This window comes from Zeus faber, assembly GCF_960531495.2.
Source record: "Zeus faber genome assembly, chromosome: 7".
NCBI classification, from domain to species: Eukaryota; Metazoa; Chordata; class Actinopteri; order Zeiformes; family Zeidae; genus Zeus; species Zeus faber.
The window spans coordinates 30361690-30384821 of record NC_137203.1 but is presented as its reverse complement, the minus strand read 5'-3'; the positions used below and the strand labels follow the sequence as shown (position 1 = coordinate 30384821).

General features: G+C 44.0%; 1 protein-coding gene across 3 annotated transcripts in view; it reads left to right on the top strand.

Moving 5' to 3' along the window:
- Positions 1 to 23132, top strand: part of loxl2b (lysyl oxidase-like 2b) — a 41638-nt gene that overhangs the window by 16497 nt on the left and 2009 nt on the right. For all 3 annotated transcript variants that reach the window (XM_080004010.1, XM_080004011.1, XM_080004012.1), the window contains exons 5-13: positions 1423 to 1639; positions 3571 to 3754; positions 5792 to 5943; positions 6642 to 6809; positions 14092 to 14257; positions 16434 to 16674; positions 19186 to 19301; positions 22161 to 22297; positions 22392 to 22503. In XM_080004010.1, the coding sequence (XP_079860136.1) occupies positions 1423 to 1639; positions 3571 to 3754; positions 5792 to 5943; positions 6642 to 6809; positions 14092 to 14257; positions 16434 to 16674; positions 19186 to 19301; positions 22161 to 22297; positions 22392 to 22503 (1493 nt within the window). The remainder of the gene's footprint in view (positions 1 to 1422; positions 1640 to 3570; positions 3755 to 5791; positions 5944 to 6641; positions 6810 to 14091; positions 14258 to 16433; positions 16675 to 19185; positions 19302 to 22160; positions 22298 to 22391; positions 22504 to 23132) is intronic.

The following is a 23132-nucleotide window of genomic DNA, read 5'->3' as shown; positions in this document are numbered from 1 at the left end:
AGGGAGTGGAGTAATATGACAAAAGCATTGATCCTTAAAATCCTGACGCGTTGGTTAGTTGATTTTTTTAGGTCCCGCCCCTGAAGCTCAGAGACACGTCCACTCAACTCTTCAAGTGGCAAGTACTTCGCGCTCAGGGATCGGGGCTGTCGAACCGTGTTATGGTGGGGACCTCAGAGAATGACCAATTTAAGGGTTTACGCCAGTTCAATAGACAAGGGCTGTGTCCTGTGACCCGCTGGCCATGCGCAGCCAGCAGGATCCCGCCCTCTTTCTGAGCATTTTTCCAAAAAGAAGATGAGTGGAGAAACTGAAACGACTGCCTTTGAGGCTCATGGAAAGGTTTAATTTCTATTTGTGTGAAGTGACTGCAGCGACGGGAGTAACCTTTGGAGATTCCACACCCACAATCCAGTGGGGTAGGTCATTGAATAGGTCAGCGTTGAATGGTCCCACAGCTGCTTTAAAAGTACATTTCTGGAGATAAGCCTTATATGCTAAGCTAGGCAGTCAGCCCTCTGCTAATAGCTTCGCACATGAGACTTGGACAGTTTCCAGTGAGTAGCATTCCTATCTGCATGTCCCAAATGAAAAGCAAATGCCGTATGTCCCCCCCTTCTTTAAATCTGTTTTTCATGTACACCTCAGCCATGTGATACAAGACTGGAGGACATGCCGTTCTGCAAGCAAGGCTCATTAAACATGTAATATAGGCCCACCACTAAATGGAGAGGAAGAGATTAGCACCCCATTGGGCCTGGAAGAACACAATTAACCCCACTTTGTTACATTTAGACTAAATGGGGTTCATATGTTTGTCTGAGGCCCGATCTTATTTTCACCTGACCTAAACTGCCACAGGTATCGATTTTAAAATACTACCATCATTGTTCCCGACCCTGTGTGGGCTTCACAGTCCCCAGGTTATTGATCTCAACTCCACAGTTTGTTCACAGAGCGTTTCAAAGTGCTCGTCTGAAATGCCAGATAGAAAGAAAAAAAAGCAACCAAATAACCGCATTGGCCATTATGCTAATCATCATGATAATATCAATATCTCAATATCAGACTAGATATTATCTGGGATTTTGGTTATCATGATATCATGATATAGTTCAATTTAAATTGAAGTAATGCAATTCCTGACGTTTATAGCTGTTCCAGCTGCTCTAATCAGTGCCTCTACCTGCTTGATCATAAGATCCACATTACTAATGATTTTCTGGGTGAATATCTTGTGAAAGCACCGATAATCATCCACAAAATAACGTAAAATTATCGATATTGAGGTATTCGTCCAAATTATATAATGATAATTGATTTCCTCAATATTGACTACGTCCCGGTTCAAATCAGATTTTTTCATCCGTAAAGGAAGGCTTTTGCTCACCCACCTGTACCGCTCACCCCTGGCGCTCTCAGGATGTTCGCTCGCAGGAAGAAGCCCTCGTACTGGGACTACGCCGTCAACTGCACCGGCAACGAGGCCCACCTGTCCAGCTGTAACCTAGGCCAGGTGGGCTCGGCCAAGGCCAACGGCACCTGCAGCGGAGGCTTGCCCGTGGTGGTGAGCTGCGTCCCGGGCAGGGCCTTCGCCCCAACTCCCCTCAGTGGCTTCAGGAAGGCCTTCCGACAAGAGGTATGTACCTCTTCTTCCAGTTACTGAATGACTGACGTATAGGTACACTATGGAAGGGATATACAAAAAGTCAGGCATCAGACATTTGAATACCTTTTGTCCTCCCTGGTAGTGTACACACTGTAGGGTTTGGAAAGGATGGGTGATCCCAGGGCATCAAAAATTTTAGGATTCTCGCACACTGACCCAAAACCTAACCTTGACCCTAAACCGGACTAATCAGTAACCCTAACCTTGTAGGCGATAGAAGTTGGCCAATACATACCACGACCCGTCTACTTCACCTTTAGCTTCACCTAACCCTAACCCTAACCCTGACTGCAGGAGCCAAGACTTAAGTCTCAAGATATCAAACCAACCTGATATTCTCAAAAGAATCCCAGACTAGTGAGGGTTTCTGACCATCTCAAATCAAATAACTCAAATGGTGATGGAAGTGCATCCTCAATAACCTTTTCCTTATGATTCTTTCAAGAATGTCAATATTTGTCTGGGACCCCTAAAAACCCTAACTTAAGTCCTTTGGTGTATACAAGTTATAAGAGGCATGGGAAATATCAAGGTGATGCACGGCCTACTAAACACCTGCAAACTTGCAGTGTTCCACGTATTCATGTTTTAAGGTTAAGCTCACAATCGCTCATGTTGACTTCGCCAGGGTGTTTGTCACTGAGAGGTGTAAATAGTCTCACCTACTGAATTATTCAATGCTCAGCCCGGTCAATATCCCATGGTAATGATCGGTGTGGGTCTACATATTTTTCACCAAGGTCAGTCTGTGATCCATTAGCGCCAACAGGGGTGAAATGATCTCCGCTGCCCGCCTCACGGGTAAACAGAACTGACATGGAAAATGTATCGTCCATGGGAAATGACCGTACAGGTCCCCCTCCCCTTCCATTTCAGTTCGGTGACTTTGGTGCAGCGGTGCGGGTGACAAAGCGTTTTGCTCAGGCTCATCGGCTCGCACCGACGTCCGCTGCTCCGTGCCACATTGCAAAGCCAATAGCTGTGGCTTAATCCCACATCTCTCATGGAGATGTGGGATTCATTCAGGAAGGACACGTCTCCAATTACTTCCTATGTTTGATGTGACTGTTGACTGTTGTTGTTGTGCACAAAGCAAGTCCACAAAGAAATTTTTTTGTCGAGGTTTTTGGGTCTGAGAGTCATGGAAGGTGAGGTGTCTTTTCACAACGGCAACAATGTCCTGTGGCATCTTAAGTCCTCTCAAAACATTCCCAGATCTTTCACAAGGAATCTGACCGGAGCATTACGAAGGCCTCTTTTCCAAATATCTACTGTAGCTTCCTCTATATTAAGAAACGCAGTATGCCTTTTTCTGGGAGCATAAATACTTCTCGCGGCAGGCTGTTGCATCTTTCAACAAATTCAAGGACTTTAATTAACAGTAAAAAAATAATAATTTACTTCATGAGTGAGTATAGATAGATAAACTTGCTTGAAAACTATTATCCTTTTTTAAAGTTACTGACATCAAAAAATGTAAACCATTTTTTTCCTCAACTGTTCTCGAACTGTTTGTTTTGGCGTTGCAGTGAATGTCTAATAAATAGAGTGAACCGTAGACGACATCTGCATGTGGCATGCCCCGGAATAAAACATTTGTGATTTGTCTAAACTGTGTGATGGGAGAACTACAAACGCAGCGCCACCCAGTCTGATGCCTCGCAGGCTTCTAGAAAGTCCAAACTGAGGTCACAGGGCGCTCATTTGACTGTATTATTTTTGGAATACAGCCTCCTTGAACTAGCCTGACCCAAATACGTGGCTTTCTCCGTTGAAGCGATGGTGCGGTTACATTTCAGCCTCCAAATTGATCCCTCTCTTTATCTCTCTCTCTCCCTCTCTCTCTCTCCCTCTCTCTCTCTTTCTCTCTCTCGCTCTCTTTGCTTTTTTTCCTACCCTAGCAACCGTTGGTCCGTCTTCGTGGCGGCACCATCGTGGGCGAGGGCAGAGTGGAGGTGTTGAAAAACGGCGAGTGGGGCACCATATGCGACGATCACTGGAACCTCCTGTCGGCCTCCGTGGTGTGCCGAGAGCTGGGCTTCGGCACCGCCAAGGAGTCCCTATCCGGCGGTCGGCTCGGACAAGGTGCGCTGTTTACCTTGAATTCTAATTCTGAACAGGTAATCCGTTCTCCAAGGCGGTGTTTTTCAAGCGCTGGGCCGTAAGAGCTTGTCAAGTGTCCCATTCCACTTGAAATACAGAAATAATGCGAACCAGCTCTTGCCATTGTTGCAGGATCAAAATTGCAAGGTTATACTTATTCATCAGTCCCAGTCATGATACCAGATCTGTGTTCATCAGAACAAGCTGAAGTTTCACACTGAAAGTGAGAGCTATCAGTACTGATAAAAGGTTTGACCCTTTTGAGATTCCTCAATAGAAGAATCACTCAGTGAAGAGTAAAGCGCCATTCGTAATGCACTGTGAGAGAGGGAGGACTTCCTGTACTCTGAGCAAGGGTTAGGGTTAGGGTTAGAGAGTGTTCAGCTCTTAGTCGTGAATGGAATTCACGAGTCTGTCAAAACTATTCTTTTTGGTGGAATATGAATTATGCCAAATGACTAGACCTTTTCACTTTGCCTTGGACTTTTTATATAGTCTCCAGTAATTATTTTCAGTTTGTGAGTTGAACACTAACTCGCTCGCCCACTCTTTTTCCACGGTGACTCCCGACTTCTGACAAACAAATCGTTCACGAGTCTTGTATCGCTATCAGTAGGTCATACTATTAAGAACTGATCTATGGGTGTTTGATGTTTTGTGCTGTGGGATTATGTCACTGTAAAAAAAATAAGTTGGTGAAATACTGAACTGAGGGCCTCTTCATCGTTCAATGAGGTGTTTTCCATCGGTCAAACAAGTAGATTTGCAAATGGCTTTACTAAAAAAAATAATGTTGTGCAGACGAAACCGCCAATATGCCTTTAAAAAAAGTAATTGACGAACAGCTCAGACGGAAAGCGGAACCATTACCATACAGCTCCGGTGCAAGGCACGCAGGGCTCCGGGAAGAACCCTTGTGCATCTGCGTACCAAATGTTCAGGTAGAGAACTATTTAAAACATCTTGCAGATGGCCGTTTTAGAGGCAGCCCGCCCCTCTCTTCTGCCTCAGCCCACAGCCCGCGCCCCACCTGAGTGAACGCATGAACCCATGGACCAGTTAGCGGATGTGGGATGAAGTCCGTCGGAATCAGGGTCAAGGAATGTGACGCGTGGAAACCTCCATAAAGTTCTCAAGTCTGTTCAGGGACTTGTGTACAGAGACATTTGTTTGGAAGAGATTCATGATAGATAGTCCATTACTCAACCCCTCTAAAAAGCTAAGCTCAAGTATGTAGTACTCTAAGTTTTTTGGGTTTTTTTTTGCCAACAAAGACATACATTACTTTGAAAAGTCCTCACCACTGAAGATTCTCCCCTTCCAACCCCCCCTCCCCCATGACAACCCTTCGTTCCCAATGCACACTTTTTGTGGTCCTTTGACAGAGGGGTTTCCTAACCCGACAGCTTCTGGCGGGGCTTATATAATGGGTTAGAGATAGAGGCCATAGAGATTTTTACAGTAAGCAAAGTGCACACACACACACACACACACGCGCACACACACACACGCACACGCACTCACACACACACACACACACACACACGCATGCATTTTCCACCCCGGTGGTGTGTGTATCACTGACCCACTTTGAAACTTGCTCGTTCAGCGAAAGTATTGTAACTCGGGTTTTTAAAGGCATTTAAACGCGAGGGCTCACCTGTTTTCGGGATATACTGCGGAAAAGGGCTTGTTTCCCTCTAATAAGGCTCATTCCATCGATGGCAACAACTAGCAACGAGGGGAAGAAATTCCAGATTTTTCTTTTTTTAAGACAGCAGCCATTAATAATGTAGATAACCACATACGAATTCCACCCCCGCCACCCGGCCTGTTTGGAGCTGTCGGCATTCCCCGGCTCTTCATCATTAACAATTTTGCTCAAAACCGCATGGGCTCGGCTCTCAAACACCTGCTTCTTCCATGACGCTGTCACTTCTCGGCGATGCCCCCCACACCCCCAAAAAAAAGAAATAAAAACACCAGTCACCAGCCCCTTTGCGTGTCGCTTCTCCCAAGGCATGGGGCCAGTGCACATGAACGAGGTGGAGTGCTCCGGCTTCGAGAAGTCCATCACAGAGTGCCTCTTCAACAAGGAATCTCTCGGGTGCAGCCACGAGGAGGACGCCGCCGTCCGGTGCAACGTCCCCGCCATGGGCTTCCAGGAGAGAGTGAGTCCTATAAATAAAGACGCGCCACCATTCATAATTTTTGCGCCTCACGTTTGGTTTTCTCAAAAGAACTCCAATAACAAAAATATTGTTAAAAGAAAAAAAATCACCGTTGTCTGGAAGTCTATTATTTAATAGAGCAAGGACGTGTAACAATTTGGGCTGCTTAACAACGCATCAGATAGGAGTGTTTTTCATCGCTGAGTGAGTCACGTTTTGAGTGGAAGTATTTCAAGTTGTTGTTATCACCAAATGTCCAATCAGATGAGTTAAGAGGTGGGGCTTCTGTCGCGACAGAATATTTAGGTGTCTAATTTTGTTAAGTTATGTTTGGTTAGCTTATTGAGTAACATTAAACACGTGTAGGTTGGTGATTACTTCACAGCAATTTCACAGTGACCCCCCATATGAACATTGGAAATGTTCATCTCACAACCTTGCTAAAGGCTTTACTATTAAGAAACTTACCACTCAGCTGCAGGTTCTCTCCTTTTGTACGGTTGTGCTTCAAGCAGTTATGAATAATACCAACCAACATTTTAAGAATGCCTGGGTTGCAAAATAGCCGACCTAGCCTGTAAGTACCGAAAAGTGATTGACAGGTGATTCTGTAGTTGTAGCCGCTCTGGGATCTGGGTCGATCTAGCGCTGTTGATTGTCCTAAATTAATGCTTTTGTTTTGTGTTGTACGCACCTAGCTCCGTCTGAGCGGGGGGCGTAACCCCTACGAGGGGCGGGTGGAGGTGCTGGCAGAGAGAAACGGCTCCCTGGTGTGGGGTACGGTGTGCAGTGATGGCTGGGGAACCATGGAGGCCATGGTGGTCTGTAGGCAACTTGGCCTGGGATTCGCCAGCAATGCCTTTCAGGTAAGAGATCACATCAGCTCTGACTGTGAGTGGCTACAGATATTAGTTACTAGTATCTGTAGCTTTGGCATTAGTCCCATATTATTAATTTTTTTCTGGTGTTTTGCCACATAATACACCTGTCACATAATACACAATTATGCAGTCCAATTTAATGGTGGTGAGTTGACAGGACCGGAAATTTCTCACTACATGGTGTTTGAGATATTTGAAAATCCTTGAGCTTCAGGCCAATATTGTACTTTAAATTTCCAAAAGTTTAATGTCATGAATCTCCTTAAATATGCAATACGCTGCTAACAAATAAATGAACAAAATTCTGAAAAAAATGCTTGAAATAAGCAACATGATATGCCAAAGGGCTGAGACAATTTTTCTTGATGACATTTTTTAAAACAAGAGAAATAATCTAGAGTCTTAAAAACAGTCATGGTTGCCTTCTTAAATTAAGGAAAAATGTCTTCAAATGTATTCTTTAAGAGTGCAGAGCATCAGCAGTCTGCAGTTCTCTAGACATCTCTACTGTAAGCTTTTTTTTCCTGCGTAAGATAGTTAAAGACATATTTTTGAGTTTTAACAATGTTTGAGGGAATGTGATGGACTGGTGTCCTATTCAAGATCTCAAGATCTCCCTGCATTTCACCCCCAGTCAGCTTAGACTGTACAATAGTACAATCCCTCACCCACCCCCCCAGCACCCCAAAGCATCCCTTAACCTCTATAACCAGACACGTCTGCTCACGTTATCCACCTCTAGACCGGCTTCCTCTATCCCACACATCTCTCCATTCTAAGCAGAGATATACACCGCGTTCAAAATTATTATGCAAATTATATTTTTCTCAGATTTTCCTAAATAGTCGATGCAAATGACAGTCAGTATAATTTTCAAGTCACCAACCGTTAGTGTATAATTCAAATGTTATTGAACAAACCTCCTGATGATAACAGTATATTTTTCAAAAATAAAAAATTCAAATTATTATGCACAACAGAGTTTCAAAACATTTTATAGGTTGTAAAGAACTGAAAATGGTCATTTGTTGAATTTGCAGCATTAGGAGGTCATATTTACTGAAATCAAAAGCTATTTCAATCAAACTTGTGAGTTTTTGGAGAGTATCTGCTTGAATTTCTTTGCAGGATGTCAGAATAGCCTCCCAGAGCTGCTGTTTTGATGCAAACTGCCTCCCACCCTCAGATCTTTTGTTGAGGATGCTCCAAAGGTTCTCAATAGGGTTGAGGTCAGGGGAGGATGGGGGCCACACCATGAGTTTCTCTCCTTTTACGCCCATAGCAGCCAATGACACAGAGGTATTCTTTGCAGCATGAGATGGTGCATTGTCATGCATGAAGATGATTTTTCTATGGAAGGAACGCTTCTTCTTTTTGTACCCTGGAAGAAAGTGGTCAGCCAGAAACTCTATATACTTTGCTGAGGTCATTTTCACAGCTTCAGGGACCCTAAAGGGGCCTCCCAGCTCTCTCCCCTTGATTCCGGCTCAAAACATGACTCCACCACCTCCTTGCTGATGTCGCAGCCTTGTTGGGACATGGTGGCCATCCACCAACCATTCTCTACTCCATCCATCTGGACCATCCAGGGTTGCACAGCACTCGTCAGTAAACAAGACTGTTTGAAAATGAGTCTTCATGTATTTCTGGGCCCACTGCAACCGTTTCTGCTTGTGAGCATTGGTTAGGGGTGGCCCAATAGAAGATTTATGCACAACTGAAAGCCTCTGGAGGATCCTACACCTTGAGGTTGGCCGGACTCCAGAGGCACCAGCAGCTTCAAATACCTGTTTGCTGCTTTGTAATGGCATTTTAGCAGCTGCTCTCTTCATCCCATGAATTTGTCTGGCAGAAACCTTCCTCATTCTGCCTTTATCTGCACGAACCCGTCTGTGCTCTGAATCAGCCACAAATCTCTTCGCAGTACAATGATCACACTTAAGTTTTCATGAAATATCTAATGTTTTCATACCTTGTCCAAGGCATTGCACTATGATGATTTTCGGCAGCAGAGAGATCCTTTTTCTTTCTTATATTGCTTGAAACCTGTGGCTGCTTAATAATGTGGAACGGCCTTCTTAAGTAGTTTTCCTTTAATTGGGCTCACCTGGCAAACTAATTATCACAGGTGTCTGAGATTGATTTCAGTGATCCAAAGAGCCCCAAGAGAAATAATTCCATCCATGAGTTTAATCGAAAAACAAAAGATTTAATGTTTAGGACACTTAAATCCAATTTGCATAATAATTTGGAACGCGTGTAAATTGTCTGCTTGCGGCACATTCCGTCTGTCAACCTGCTGACTTACTGCCTCCAGTGTCTATAAATTCAAGCCCTTATCATGCGCTGCCTCGTAATAGGAGCCCACGATGGTCCTGGGAAAAGCCTAGAGAACAGGGGCAGGGGCAATAGGGGGATTTTTTGTCCCCCCACATTCAGGTATTACGGTAATAGAACGTTGGCAACAGTGGCGTTACTAAGGGTGGGTGTCCGGGCTGCAGCCCCAAATGTTTTATGAGCAGCCCCCGATCTAAAATAACCACACAGGGCCGGCACTATGCCCCCATCGCTCCCTCTTTGATGGTACCAACTGTGCCCACGGCACACCAGTGATGGTGCGCCTGCGCCCCTGCCCCCCTCCAGTGTGTCGCCCACTATATGGGACAGTTCGGTGCCCATGCCAGAGAATTGCAGGACTCCATGACGAGAGAGCAGTTGACTCTGAATGAAAACCTTGTCGGGCACCTTGTCCCAATTCCAAATTCAGCCCCACATCACGTTCAGCAAATCCATCTTTTCCTGCAGGACATGCTTATCCAGTTTACTGTTCCTGACTCCATCTGTTGGTGGATCACATTGTCGTGTGTGCAAGAACATCTCACAAGGCCTCACATCAGCACTGCAGCACCTCAGGGATGCCTTCTCTCTCCATCGCTGCTGAAGAAGACACGGCAGACGCAACTCACTGGTCCATGAATCCACTGCCTTTGTCGGGATATTCTACGAAGCCATTTTCATTTTCTTTTGTCGAGCCAATTTACACACAGAAGCATTGGAATACACTGAGCAGCCTTTGTAGTTGAGTATATTCTTGTACAACCTTCATTTAAAAAAATGTTCCGGTCCACCCACAAGAATCATGTTCAAATTAACGGCCCGACCTGTTATTGAGTCCATCCCTCACCTAATCGATTACTGTCTCGTCCGCTGCCTCTGCTCTTGCCCACGACAGAGAGGTCTGTGGAATTCCACCTGCTGTCACTCAAGGATCTGTATTTCTCCAGAAACAGGAATATATGAGTACCAAATTCTCATATGACTTCAACAATTCCACTGACAAAATGTACCATCTATATTACGTATTAATGTATCTACATATTCAATATTCATCATTTTTGACTTTGTTCTTCTGCACAGCACACCCGCCTCCTCACCCGTGCACTCGTCCATCACTTCACCATCATGTCTTCCCCTCTTCTTTATCATCACTTAATTATACATTTCTGTTTTCCGCTGGTTCCAGCAAAGAGATAACAACACATGTTCCCCTGGGGGGCTTACATGTCGATATACGTTTAGAGACTTCCTTCCTTTTATGATTGGTACAATATGTTAGCAGGTAGATAAGCTGACCTGTATGAAGAGCAGACACAGCCAACTCATTCTATCGGAATCACACCAGAGAGGAACCAGGCTAGGTCGTAACTTCCCCGGTTTTTTTGGCGTAATTCCGGTAAACATTTTCTCATAGATCCTGTAATGAAATTACTTATCATAATTATAACTATGAAATAATCTAGCTTTCAGAAAATGAACATGTCATGGTGTTCTGAACCAGTCGCGTTTCATTTTGTTTGGAGCTATCGGCTTTTTTTTTGTTGTGACAATTAGGCAAAAAAAAAACAACTATCTCGATTCAGTGGGTCCATTGTCAGACTGGCCATCGGGAGCACTGGGACAAATCCCGGTGTGCCGATCGCTCTGTGGGCTGCCTGAGCAGCCCATTATACAAAAACAAGAGCGAGAGAGATCTTAGAGATCTGCGTCTGCAGTCAACGGGAGTGTGTGAACAGGTGGATTCATGACCAAGTCGCTCAAAATGAACCAAAATCCCATTAAAAAAGAGGAAAGGCGGCGGTGAAAAGGCTAGAGATAAAAAAATATTCATCACTTTAAGCTGATGCTACAACTTGCATGAAGATAAGTGATTTGTTTGTGAACACTTGCAGCAGCAACACTGCTGGCAGCGTGCAACAGCGTTTGTTATTTTAGGTTGTGAGGGATTCCTTTCAAAGGTTGCACCGCTCCATTCAAGGCCCGTAGGAAATGCTATTGTTCTGCCTTCAAGCATCGAAAATATCAATTTTAATATTATTTATCATTTATGGACCAGCAATACCCTAGCACAAGTACAAATATATACAAACTGGTGTTTGTTTATTTAAATATTATTGTATTGTTCATAGACCAGCAATACCCAGGCCAGGAGTAATGGTTTGTAGCTTAGCAGCAGGTCAGAAAATGTACATATTCAATTTGAGATATTTTTTAGAGTTTTTTTTATTTTAATATTATTTATTGTTTAACTGCACTTAAGAAGAACAAATGTGTACAGTCAGTACCTGATGTTCGGAATTATTTATTGTTTATAGACCTGTCCTGAAGAGTAAGTCCTTCAAGTTTCAAGGTTAAAGTGATCATACATTATAGAGCCTGTTCGAATATAAACATTCATGAAACACTGACTTCCAACACTGGTGGCCTGCTGACAACAAACCTTTCATTTGCTCTTAAAATAGCTCTGTTTTACTATTACAGTAGGCTCGGTATCAAGGGCTGGTGTGTTTGTATGTGCGTTGATGGGGCGGGGTTGGTGGAGTATCCGCAGTCTGGTTGTGGTGGGTTGGTCTGGGTAAAAAAACCCAGTGCCATTTTTTAGTGGCAGTCCGTCCCTGAGTGAGTCAATGGGCACAATAATGCACATAATGCGCCCTGTATAGGATCCCATCACAAACAAAAGGTAGCTCACAATAATCTTTGTATGTTATTGTCTTCGGCCAGCGTCAGACCCTTGTGATCCTCATGTTATGGACACTGATGACTTCTATATCCCAAAGCCGGGGTCCCCAAACTGAGGTCTGCAACCCCCTATTGGTAAATCCTAGAAATTGCATAGCAAAATAATCCTTTCTATTTCTTTATTTATCTATTATTATTATAATTTTTTTTTTTTTACATTTTAAATATATTTATTTCACAAAATCTTTATACTCAACCTCACTAACGATGGTGAGTTTTTGTGTGTGTCAAAGTTGTGCGTCAAAAGGGCTCGCCTCTGCCGGCTTTGATTAGCAGCCAGTTGGCTGGGTTCTTTAAGTGGGGGGTGTTTGTAGCTCCCTTTGTGTTTCATTGAGTCAAAGCGGTGCCCCAAAGCTTTTTGGTGGGTTTGGAGTTTTTCTGTTGCTTGGATACCGAGTATGCTATGTAAAAAAATATCTTTATAATCAGGTAATTATCTGCTATGCCTTTTCTTTTAAATGTGAAATTCTCATTTGTTTTTTTTTGTCAGGCTTCCCCCCAAAATCCCCTCGGAATTGTGTCATTAAAATATAATATTTCATTAAAAATGAAACACTGGCCAACAGCTAGGGTGCGGCAGAGCAGCAGCAGAACCTCGCTTGCCCATTAGTTGTGATTTATGAACGAGTAATGAGCGCAATGACTTATTGATTTTACTCTGCATGCATAATTCAAACAGTACAATGTCAATTTCAATATTTAATTTTTATGCCTGTATTTGGTGTTAGGTTGGATAATCTGCCTGTGTACTTGTACTAGTACTTGTAAAAAAATAACTGACCAGGTGTGTGTACATTTTGTTTCAAATTCCACTATAAGGATGGAAATTAGCTTTTCTGTTGCAAGATCAAAATTGCAAGGCTGCACAATTTTATTTATTTTATTCTTCAGTTCCAGACAGAATAGCAGCTCTGGGTTCTTCAGAACAAGTTTCACTCTGAAAGTGACCATCATACGTAGTGATAAAAGGTTTGACTCATTTTTGGGATTTGGTTCCAGTCACTCAAAACGCGCCGTTCAATTTTCCAACTCTTTGTTCACTTGATTCAGTTGGTGTAACACACGGTGAGCGAGGGAGGACGATGAACGAGGCTTAATTATTTCCAGTTTGAGAATTGAAGATTTGCTCCTTTGCCTGACTCCGGGACTCCTGGGTCATTTGAAAGATTTGTTTGTGAGTGAGTCTTGCATCGTGAGTCTTGCACCACTATTAGTAGGTCACAATAACAAGCACATGCTTCTGACATTTTTAGTGGTTTACAGGGTAGTGTTCTAATCTGTTGTACATGTTTGAGTGACAAGGAATTGTACATCTTTTAGAATAAAATAAAGACGACAGTGTTTTGCGGCCCCTCTGAGCCCTGTTCCGCGTTGCTATGCAGACACGGTTGCCATCACTGACAAAACACTTGTTCGAGTTCGAAGGCCGGCCACCTGGGTTAACTGGTCACACCTGTGAAACATTAAACCTGCGGGACCCTCCCCACCAACAGAGAAGTGCTGGGCACTCTGCATTTAAGTGGTTTTGTTTCAGCCGTTTATTATTTTACAGTTTTTCTTTGGCCTTTTCAGCGCTATATTATTGCGGGGGAAAAAGCTCCACCCGACTCCTATTTCTCCCCTTAAATGTTCGGTTCGACGTGAATATTTTAGAGAACCTCATCTGTTACAGATACAGTCTATGTTTTTGGTATTCTAACTATTCGCTGTTTGAATGGATGTTGGCAGCGTTGCAAACGAAACCTCATCCTAAAATTGTAATTTGAATCCACCGCTGCCAGCTGAATCCCTAAAATATGCAACGTAAATATTAATGTCTGTGTTATGGCAATTCTGTCTTTTAACATTTGCAAGTGAGGAAAGCAATGTAAAGCAGCCACTTGATCGCTGATCACGTTTTGAGTACAGCTTTAATGGACATTTTAATAACATATATCACTCTCGAGGCGATGCAAACGGAGAGGATGTACTGCCCCCGTCTGGTCAGCGTGGGTAATTACATACACATTATGCTCGTACCTCTTGTTTTATTGTATTACATATATAACCAATGTTGTTAAAAGACATAAATCATCAGCAAGTTCCATATCATTCATCATTCAAACCACCTGTCCAGTAGAGTTTTTGAACGAGAAAAGGAATCTTAATTCCTTCTTCTAACCCCAGGCTCTGTCCCTCACCTCCACAGGAGACGTGGTACTGGCTCGGGGAGGTGAGCGCCGACCCGGTGGTGATGAGTGGAGTCCGCTGCTCCGGCACTGAGATGTCGCTGTCGCACTGCCTGCACCACGGCACCCACCTCACCTGCCCCAAGGGAGGGGGACGCAACGCCGCTGGGGTCTCCTGCTCAGAGAGTGAGAGCGAGTTTTTCTTCAGGAACATATTATAAAAAATATGACTATACAATTTATTTTTCTATTATTCCCAGGTATATTTTAAAGATAAGGGTAACAACAAGTATATTAACATTTTATTATAAACTATATACACAATAAATGACTGCATAATCTATTTTATTATTCTGGTGTATTTCAAATATATTTGAAAATAATGTATTGTTTTTTGAAAAAATATGGTCATACATATGAAAAGCTATAGTACAATCATTTTAATTTTAATAGCATTTTTGAAATGTGGAGCAAATATTTTGTTCATTATATTTTTCGATACATATGGACATACTGAATTCAAACACAAACCTTTCTAATGATAAGTGTTCTTCGATAACAGAGTTAAATGCTGAAAATATTGAGGATTATATTTCTGTTGCGTAATCAGCCATAACTCAAACACAGATTTAGTAGTTATTTTTGGCCCAAGAAGCAGAGCCGGTGTCTCCCCGTTGGCCAGCTGCTCTTCAGATGGCAGTTTTTGTCTACCATCCGCCATCCGAGTGGTGTTTTCAGGACCCCAGCGTGGGGCCTTGGGCTGCTGTGACTTGGCTGTTGCAGGGCTGCTTGGAGGGGTGCCCTGGATGCAGGGCTGCTGCATGGTCCGGGTGGTGGCTGCTGGGCAGAGTAGCTAGCTGCCAGCGGTTACCTGTGGTGGTTGCTGCGGCTGCTTCTCCCCCGGTCCTCCACCAGACAACCTGGGTGCTGCTGCTTCCAGTCGGGAGAAGGATACTGCTGTGTCCCTTCCCCGTGCCTGAGAGTCCCTTTTTCAGGTGCAACTGTGGCATTTGCGCCTGCCACACGCCACCCAAGTGGCGTTTTCAGGGCCCTCCGGCACAGAGACACAGACGACGGGTTGGAAAACACATGTTTATTGTAGAGAGTGGGCTTGTTGGAACAAGCCCTGGAGCAGATGGACAGCATGTGATCTGTGTGTACCTGTTGCCTATTAGACCAATCAACGAGCAACATGGGCACAGCCACACTGATCCTGGGCCCCAATTACCTAGACCCAGGACAGGTGTGGCTGCTCAAACCACACCATCCCCACACCACAGGCAGCATGGGCACAAGAACGTATTTTCAGCCCCGGATGCCCTGGATATGTGCATACACGCGACAGCTTACACGCACGTGCGTATTAAGGAGGAGGAAGAAGGAAAAAAACTCACAACGTTGAGAAATTAGAACTGAAATCTAAATTGCTCTGGTTTGATTTCCCCTGTGCATCCAAAATTAACGATCATTAAATGGTTTTTTTCCATGTCACATGAAAAATCACCTCAAACGCCTCGTCGTTTTAATTGCTCCAAAGGCTTTCAATCATTGCGTTATTCCATTTAAGCCCCACTTATGAATAAAACAAGTTTTCAGAAGCCGGCTGCATGACCACACGGGGGAAAGCAAATATTAAAAAAGAAAAAACTGGAGGTGTGAGGTTGTGCAAAGCAAACCAAATGTGAACTTTGAAGATTGGATTATTTTAACATTTGGCACGTTGCAATGAAGCTCTCCAGATCCACAAGAACGTTGCCAGGCATCGAGTTCAAGCAAATCATTATTTCACGGCGGTCACACCAGAACAGGTTTTCATCTGCACTTAAAAAGTCATTGACATTGCTGTACAAGCTGCAGCTCTGAGGGCTGTGGCGAGACGCACCTCAAACCCCAAATGTCCTTCGCACGACACGCATTATGAGAGAGATGCGCATCCATCATTTCGGTCCAGGCTGTTTCCCATATTAGATTAAGATAACAAACGCCCACTGCAAGACAAAACCCAGCCCCAAACAAAAAAAAACGTCATTTCATTAGTCACTCAGTCAGTCACAGATAATATTTTTTCACGTTTCATCTGTGATTTTTTTTTCTTAGTGGGCAGCGTTACGCACAGTGCCAAGGAGACGCACCTTGTCCCCAGCCTTATACCCTTCCTCCAGAGACAAGCTTAATAAGAATTTAAAAAAAAGATGTTTTTGTTTTCCCAAAACCAGCAGAACGGACATTTGATCAACCAACCCATCAATTACTGTTACATGGAGATTGAGGCAGGGAGATCCTGATTGCTTGTTGCATTGCATCGCTGGTTGGGTGCATTTCTATGAAACTGCTTCATGCTTCTCTTTCTCCCTCCTTCCAGCCGCCCCTGACCTGGTGCTGAACCCCCAGGCGGTGGAGCAGACCACCTACATGGAGGACCGGCCCATGTTCATGCTGCAGTGCGCCTTCGAGGAGAACTGCCTGTCCACGACCTCCAACCAGGCCCCGGCCAATTCCTACCGCCGCCTGCTGCGCTTCTCCTCCCAAATCCACAACAACGGGCAGTCCGACTTCCGCCCCAAGGCCGGCCGCCACTCCTGGGTGTGGCACGACTGTCACAGGTCAGTGGCGTACCCCCTAACCCCCCGCCTTCCGCGCCTACAGCCAAAAGAGTTAAGCGTGGATAAGTAACATAAGTCTATGCTACAGTTTTCCTTTTCCGTCCGATATTGACCCTCTGAGAACGCTGTTTTGAGCCTTATTGTGTCTGTTTTATTTAGGCGAAGCGGTTGCTTTGAAGTTGTCTATTTGATGTAATTTAGTGCTATTTTTATATGTTAGTTATGTAGTGATTTTTTGGGGGTTTATTTTTGTATTTTTATTTTTTTAATTTTAGTCGATTGTTGTTGTGTCCACCCACTAAAATAGACTTCTGCATGTCCATACTCATACAGCACATATTCATGAGTGGGCTCTGTGGAATGTTTTTAATAATAACTGAAGAGGAAGTTGAATTTCACAATAATAAATAATAAATCAATAGTTAATATGTTTTAGCTTCGTTCATTTTGTATGGCCAATAGTTTGCTTCCTTGTGACAGTGTTAGCTATTGTACATTGTTGCAGGCAATGTTTCCATCGGAAGCTACGTAGTGGAAGCGGTACACTGTAGCTGCGTGCGCTGCTGCGGTAGGAATACTAGTTATAAAATAATTTAAAATAAATAAGAGATAACTCTTTGGTTTTCTTTTCATTATTCATTTGTCAATATTTTTGATCAATTTATTCAATTGAAATGTAATAATTTAATAGATCCAATTTTTTTATTTTACATTTATTTTCATATATTATTTTTATTATTATCATCCCTATTGTTATTGTTCTGTGTGTTTTTACTTTTAATCTTGGCGTTTTTCAGGCTAAAAGTATCTGAAAACCGACAAAGGCAGTACACACAGACATAGTTGAGGTCTTGTTAGAACCGTGACGTTTCAGATGTCTTGTCGTTCGATCGATCAATATCGATCTACATTTGGAGCAGAAATTACTGAGTCATCATTTCATTAGCTTCAGGTGCGGGCGGCTTTGTGACATCATTCCCCGAAGTAACATAAGTCCAAGCGTCGTCCTTTGGAAGTCATTCCCCTCCAGCCACTTCCGCTTGCGACACCAGCACAGACAGCTTGAGCAGGGGCTGCGTTTAAAGGAAACTCCGTTTTACAAAACAAGTGACACAAACAGCCAATCGCACGGAGCAGAGAAACAACCACGTGACACGAACAGCCAATCGTACAGCAGGAGCGCTGGTGCTTCCTCCGCTCTCTCCAGCCGTGGCACTCTCTGACGGGCAGTACGCGGCGGGGACAAGGCCTCCTGGAGCTGACGCGGCGGGTGCTCCTCGAACACCAATATGAACTCGAAATCACCCTCCTCCCAACCCCAGCCCGGCGTGGCCCCCGTCCCCGCAAAAGGAGAGGGATTAAAAGTCTGACACGGCTGGAAACAGTCCCTCGGTCCGCTCCAAATATCCCCGCATATAATCACAGAACGCAGATTCAGGAACCTAGGACTACGGAACCTGGGAAACCTGTAATTCGTACCTAACATGACTAATCTGGAACCGTGGATTGCTGTAAATATATTTATTATTATTATTATACCTTTGGAAAATGCTGTTTTTTATTGGACCATTTCTGAATGTTTAGGAAAGATTCGGTTCAACAGTGATCATGAGAACTGCAGGTTTTACCTTTTTCTGTGCTCTCAAATGAAATGACTCGCCAGATTAATGCTCATTTCAAACCCAAAACCCAACCTCAGTTTGTCTGAGAGCACTTGAGAAGCACAAGTCATGTTGACGTACGAGGCTTCATGTGTCCACCCTTTGGTTTCCTCCAAGGTTCACGAGGAGTTTGCGTTATAGAATATGAAAATACTGCGCTTAAGCCAATTTTCATTGCTTTCCATCTCTTCTTTAATCCAATTTTCAAGAAAGATTAATCACCACTTTTGGTTTTGATTTGATCACAGGCGCCCTTGAGATAACCCCATTAGAGCCGCGCGCAGCACTTCAATGGCACTGATTGCTAAATCTGAACTTGTGTTCACTGGGAGGGAGGGAGGGACCCTCGTGCTTCGCTGAAGGCGTCGCCAGACGAAACGAAAACGTTTGCTGATTTTGGAGTTCGCTCGAGGCGGAGAGCGTTATTTAAACCCGCGGTCGACCCGGGCCGCTTCCTCCGGAATCATCATTTTTCTGTGTCATGCAGTCGGCTGCCCAGTAATTAACCGTCTATTTGTGGCTTGGGCGCTGAAAGCCCGGCGCGCGGGCCTTGGCAGTGTCTGGTGGTTACCAGCTTTCCACACATCCCTCCTCTGGCACCTCGTCACCGCTCTTCAGAATCCTGCCCCCGGCTGCTCCGAGGCGCCAATCGAAGCGGCTCTGAAAAAACCCCCAAAACATCTTGGATTACGCACACGTAGCATTGCTTTGGTGTCAAGAGTTTCTTCTTGGAAGCACGCGAGTATTTCTGAATTCCACAAAGCTGCTAGTTTGAAGATATTTGGTTTTGGTCTTTGAACCTAAAGTCATTTGTATGTGTGTGTGTGTGTGTGTGTGTGTGTGTGTGCAGACATTATCACAGCATGGAGGTGTTCACCCACTACGACCTGTTCAGTCTCAATGGAAGCAAGGTGGCGGAGGGACACAAAGCGAGCTTTTGTCTGGAAGACTCCGAGTGCGATGAGGGTGAGGACCAGCTTTTTTCCCCATACACCCTGATTTCTCCTTCTTAAAGCATATTTTTCAACCCGGCCCTTATTAAAACGCTGGTTCCCTTCCCATCATCTCTACCTGTCCATAGCACTAACTCGCCGAACGCTTTACTACTGAGAAAAGTACTCGTCCAATGGGGCAAACGTTTAAGAATCACACAAACGTTGAATCTCCACCTTGAAACGGAGAAACTTGTATTACAGTCTCGTGTGTCGTGTCTCACATGAAGTGGCGCAGCTTTCTGTTTCTAGTCTCTCGTGTATGGCGCCAAAATACCTGATTTGAAGAGGTGCAAAAGAGTCAATAGAACCCTGAAAAACCTGATAATATGCATTTTTCATTTTTCTTCGCTATGACATGCAAAGACTGTGACAATATTGTATATTCAATGTTCTTTTAAGGCTTAAACGTGATGGTTACCAATATTTTGTCATGGGTTGGTCTGGCCTGGGTTGAAAAATGGCAAAACCTATCCTTTAACAATTATATTCACAATTAAAACCGTTTTTAAGAGATAATTGAATATCCTGTTCAACCAGGGGTCTCAAACTAAAACTGGCTTATACGTAGGAGGACCGCTTCAACGTTCAAGTACTACAGGAAAGCGCGATATTTCTGAAAATGTCCTTTTTTTTTTTTTTTTCCATTAACTTTTTTCGTCATACTTAACCAAAAAATGAAAACAGCATTTTCTATATACTTTTCTATTCATACGTTTATGAGAGTTAGTGCAAATCTTTTTGCCTCACTTTATTTTATCTTTAATAACTTTTTGAAACCTTGCACTGAACTAACAAATGCAATCCCTGAATACATTTGTACTTTATTCTTTCTTGCCAGACACCTGGCAGCGCTTCCGCTCACACAGCTGACACATTTGCCCTGATGGAGATCACAGTCGAAACCCTGCGTACAGCTTCAAGACGGGCATCACTAAGCCTGGACCTGTACTTGCATTTATTAAAGTTCATAGTCGAGAAAGGTTTCGCCCAGATACGTGCTTCCAAAAAGGCACATTACCCGACTGAACACTTTGGCCAGCTCTGGGAAGGATGGAGGTAATTCTCTCAGAAATTGTCCAGTCATGTCTGCTTTTGCCTATGCCTCCCTGAATTTAGTTTTAAGATCACCGTTGCGCTGAAAGTCAATAAGTTCCATTTGCGACACAGTTGGGACACTCTCCATATCAGCTGAGAAGGGGTCTGTTAACGGCTGGAAAGCGTCACGGCGCCTTGAAGTCAGCAAAACGCTGGTCAAATTCCTGCAGCAGGTTTTTAATAGCAGAGGCATATTCATCACCACGGAGCGCTTTGCCCTCCTCCACAGGAGATCTGCATGCTGTGAAATGACTGAGGGTTTTTTTTTGCAGAAAGCTGAGTTTCCCACAATCTCAGTTTTGTGGAGAAGGCTTTCACACTTTCATAAGCTGCAGAGTGATGAGCTGACCAGGGCCCTGGAGCTTCAGGTTAAGGATGTTCAGCTCCTGCGTAATGTCCACTCGGAATGCGAGGTCCGTGGCCCAGTTTGGAAATCAAATCCAGGAACATTCATTCGGCCGTCTTCCATGAATCTCTTCACGTCTGCCCTTCACCCAAATGATCTCTTCAGGGCATTTCCCCTGCTGAGCCAGCGCGCCTCAGTAAAGTACATCACAATTTGTTGACTCAATTTCTTTGAGGAAAAAAAAAAGAAAAAAGGCGCGGCACTGGCGGTGCTGTCAACTACAGACATGACATCTTCATATTTCAAGCATTTTCTGCACGCTGCCTGTTGGTGTGGCTGTTGGATGCAGAGCAACTGCTGGATCTGCATCCTCCTCTAACTTTCTTTGTACCAGCGATGATTGTGCTTTTTTACATTTATTTTTGCCTGTCATGGACAGGGCTCCATCAGTAGTAATGTCTACCGGTCTGTTCCACGACATCGCACAGCAGCTGAAATATATCCTTGGCGTGTTGTGCATTGGACACAAACTCAGCAACTCTTCCGTAACTTCGAATTGGTCATTAATACCCATCAGGAAAACGACGAGCTGAGCATTGTCTGTTTTGTCTGTGCTTTGGTCAAGCAGAGAGCGTAGGCAGTGAAAACGGTACTTTTTCATAACTGATCATAGACGTGGCTTGATGCCTCGCTAAGCCGCTCTGCCACTGTGTTTGGCGATAGAGAAATATCGTTGAACAAGCTCTTCTTTTCTGGACATAGAATATCAGCGGCTCGCAGCATGCAATCCTTCAGAAACTGCACTTGGGTGCATGGCTTCCTGCGTTGGCGATTAACTCACTGGCCACTCAACTTGCTTCAACTGCAGCATCGTCGCTGAGACGTCAGCCCTGGTGGCTGCGTGGCTTGCTGTTCCCCCCTCATCTCCCCCGTACTTCTCATACTGCTCTCCGTGTTTAGTCGAGTGATGTCGCTCGGGATGGTATTCCTTTAGAACGGCGACTTTTTCCTTGCATATCAGGCAGGTAGCATTTCTGGTAAACTCCGCAAAAAATACTTCAAATCAAAAACTGCTCCCGCATTTGCGGGCAGCTTTTGACCTTTGCCGTTATTTTGCGGCAAACAAATTACTTACAATTTTTTTTTTTTTATGTAATCGTTTATTTTATTTTTTCAATTGTATATGAAGGGGTCGTTTAAATTTGTATGGAACTAGAAAGAACAATAAAGTAAATGAGAGAAATTTGTGGGAGGGGGGCCGGGAATGGCCTGCGGGCCGTCAGTTTGAGACCCCTGTGTTAAGACTCATTGAGTCCTGTCATTGCACTGACGTTAAGCTACCCGTTCATTAAACGGGAACCTCCAATCCATCTTCTGCTTCCTGCGCAGGTGTCGAAAAGAAATATGAATGCGCCAACTTCGGCGAGCAGGGCATCACCGTGGGCTGCTGGGATACCTACCGGCATGACATTGACTGCCAGTGGATCGACATCACCGACATCAAACCCGGAGACTACATTTTCCAGGTGGGCTCTCTTTTGTCTTTTTGTTTTTCCGTGCTTTTGTCCTCAAATGGAATGAAGAGAGCATCACATCGTGTAACATGATATGGTCACGCAGGTTGCCATCAATCCAAACTACGAGGTGCCCGAGTCGGATTACTCCAACAACATCATGAAGTGCAGATGTCGATACGACGGACACCGCGTGTGGATGTACAGCTGCCACAACGGTAATGCGTCCGGGTTTGGAATTAAGGCGCGAGATCCTCAGTTGTTTCCCACCGTCCTCCACGAGGCAGTTCACTCCTGAAGGAGGGAGAGCTGGACGACCTGCCAACGCCAGTGACCTTGCACGCTGTCTTTTTGTTTGCCTCTCGTACTTTAGCTTCACTTCACGCTCTTACCGCACCTTTAGGAGGTTCAGGTGCTGGATTTGAAAAAGATGACACAGAATGAGTTTATTCCGCGATGTGCATTTTCATAAAAGAGGACTGTGTGTTCGGTCTTTGTGTGGATTAGTGTGTTTCTCTACAGACAATTACCATGAAAAAAAAACCTTAACAGTAAGTTAAAAAATGAAATATAACAATTCAATATTCAATAATATTGCCAAATATACATTATAGCCAAAATATACTGAACTAATGAAGGTCCATTCATTCCTGTGGAGAGTTTAAACAAATTACATAAAGTGTATATACACTTTATATATGTAGATAGAATTCAAGTTCAAGTTCAAGAAATTATTTGTCACATACATATACATACGGTCATACATATTGCGTTGGTTGTTGCCATATTCACCATTAATAAATCTGCAAATTTATGTATGCATTTTATGTATATAAAAGAACAATTT